Source organism: Impatiens glandulifera, chromosome 7, assembly GCF_907164915.1.
Source record: "Impatiens glandulifera chromosome 7, dImpGla2.1, whole genome shotgun sequence".
In the NCBI taxonomy this organism is placed as follows: Eukaryota; Viridiplantae; Streptophyta; class Magnoliopsida; order Ericales; family Balsaminaceae; genus Impatiens; species Impatiens glandulifera.
The window spans coordinates 27,087,428-27,089,887 of NC_061868.1; the positions used below are offsets into that span (position 1 = coordinate 27,087,428).

General features: G+C 26.7%; 1 protein-coding gene across 1 annotated transcript; it reads left to right on the plus strand.

Moving 5' to 3' along the window:
• The first annotated feature begins 813 nt into the window (after window positions 1–813).
• Window positions 814–1,530, plus strand: LOC124909658 (aspartic proteinase CDR1-like). Its single transcript, XM_047450317.1, has one exon. It carries the CDS (start codon window positions 814–816, stop codon window positions 1,528–1,530), a length of 717 nt encoding a protein of 238 aa, XP_047306273.1.
• Window positions 1,531–2,460: the final 930 nt, after the last annotated feature.

Below are 2,460 nucleotides of genomic sequence, written 5' to 3' on the forward strand. Positions count from 1 at the left end.
AATCCTTCAATTTTGATTTTAAATTAAAATATATAATAATAAAATTAATGATAGTACAAAATAATTAAGGCTCCAATATGTCTTTTTTCTAAGTGAAATCTAATTTAATATTAACATGATATTATGGTAATATAAATTGAGATTTCACTCTAACTTTAATTCAGCTGGCTATAAATTTGACTATATATATACTCTTAATTCAATATCTCATATCTATATTCATTTAAAAATGACAACAGTTTCTTTATACTATGCAATGCTAGTATTTTATTTCATGGTCCAAATTTCAAATTCTTCTAATACAATTGATTCAAAAACTATAGGTTTTTCTACCAATCTTATCCACCGAGATTCATTATCACATAACCGATATGTCAACGGAACTGACCTTTTGGCAAGAACCATGAGTCGCTCTAAGGCTCGCTTGTCTTATTTGAAATCCATCATAAAATTTCCCAACAACCACGCAAAACAAACTACAAACCTAGAATCGACAATTATTGAGAGTTCTACATCGTATCTCATGGAAATTTACGTTGGCACACCGCTAACCAAGCAGATGGTGACCGTGGATACCGGCTCTGACTTGACATGGATTCAGTGCCTTCCATGTGAACATTGTTTTAAGCATAATCAACCCATATTTAATCCCAATCGGTCATCTTCGTATAAAGTACTTAGATGTGATTCGAGTGAGTGTCTGAAATTAGGACCCAAATATGCTTGTACTCGATCGAATGAAAAATGTAAATATCTTTTATCCTACCTGACAAGTCAGGTAGTTATGGGGAACTAGCCTGGGAAACTTATACAATGGGCAACACTTCCATCCGAAACATGATACACGGGTGCGGGCATCGGAATTTCGGGTATTTTAATGAGGATAGTTCCGGTATGATTGGGCTTGGAGATGGTCCTCTCTCATTCTTTGGTCAGACTCAACATTTGATTGATGGAATGTTTTCGTACTGCCTAGTATCTCAGGTCGGTCCAAACCCACATGCAAGGAGCAGGATTAACTTCGGCATTAATGCGGAGGTGTCTGGGCCTACAGTGATACACACCGAGTTGATCAAGAAGAAGGGCATGCCATTCTATTTTCTCTCATTGAAATCAATCAGCGTCCGAAATAGAATAATTCAATTCACAAGAAAATATGGTGAAATCTTAATAGACTCAGGAACTACTCTAAATTATTTCCCCAGGGACGTAATGCAAAATTTGAAGAAAGCACTAATACTTGAGATTGGTAAAAACCCACTTATGATTAATAATGAATTTTGCTATAAAATGAACACCGATATTCCTGATATCACCTTCCATTTTGCTATGGAAGCTAACATAACTTTGTCAAAGAGGAATACTTTTTCAGCATACGGAAATGCATTGTGTCTGAATATGAAAGCAGAAGATCATATATCAATATTTGGGAACAAATCACAAATGGATTTCTTGGTCGGATATGATATTCCCAGTAGAATTATCTCTTTCAAACCAACCGATTGTTCAAAGCATGTGATATCAAAGTAGAGTTGAGAACATGATTCTATAATAATTTTCTCTTTTAATTTATTTATTGTTCTTATTATAAAATAAACTAAAGTCATAAAGTAAGTTGGTTAATGTCCAATTACTATCAACCAATATAAATAATATAATAATATATTAAATAATATATATATATTTTTTTAATTTAGAATGAAAATAATCACCATTAACCTATTTTTAGTTTAAAACTTTTTCGGATAAAATAAATTTGTATTTTTTAAAATGTTAGTTAAGTCCACCTCGTGATAAGATTTTATTTAAAATTAGCATGAATATTGTGCATTTGTACTGGTAAATATATAAATAAAATATTATTTTTGTATAAATATTTTAGATAGAAATAATATTATTCAAATTTAATCATTTTGTAAAAAATTATCAAAATTTATTGTTAACATATATTTTAAATTGATTAAATATTTAAAGTTATGAAAATGTTTTTTAGATTGAAATTTATTTTATTTATTTAAAAAATATTTAAGAAAAAAAATTTAAATATATAAACAATAATTTACACGCAAACTAATCATGTTAATTATAATATTAATTGTATTGTGTGAGAATAAGAGTGTTTAGATAAACATATCTTCAAACATTAATTTTTTTTTTGTTTTCTTTTATCAATTGAATTATATAATGTTTACTATGACTAAAATTATATGATATATTTATTTGGAAAATAAAATATTAAAATTTACATAACCAATTCATTTATATATTTTTTTAAAATTTATATCTATGTTGATTTTGATTATTTAAGAACTAAATTTAATAATAATATTCATTTATCAAAAATAAAATAATAAATTAATTAAATATAATTAACTATTTTAAAATAAATAAATTATTATAATAAATAAATAAATTATTATAATAAATAATTGTACACATATTATAAATATTTAAAATTAT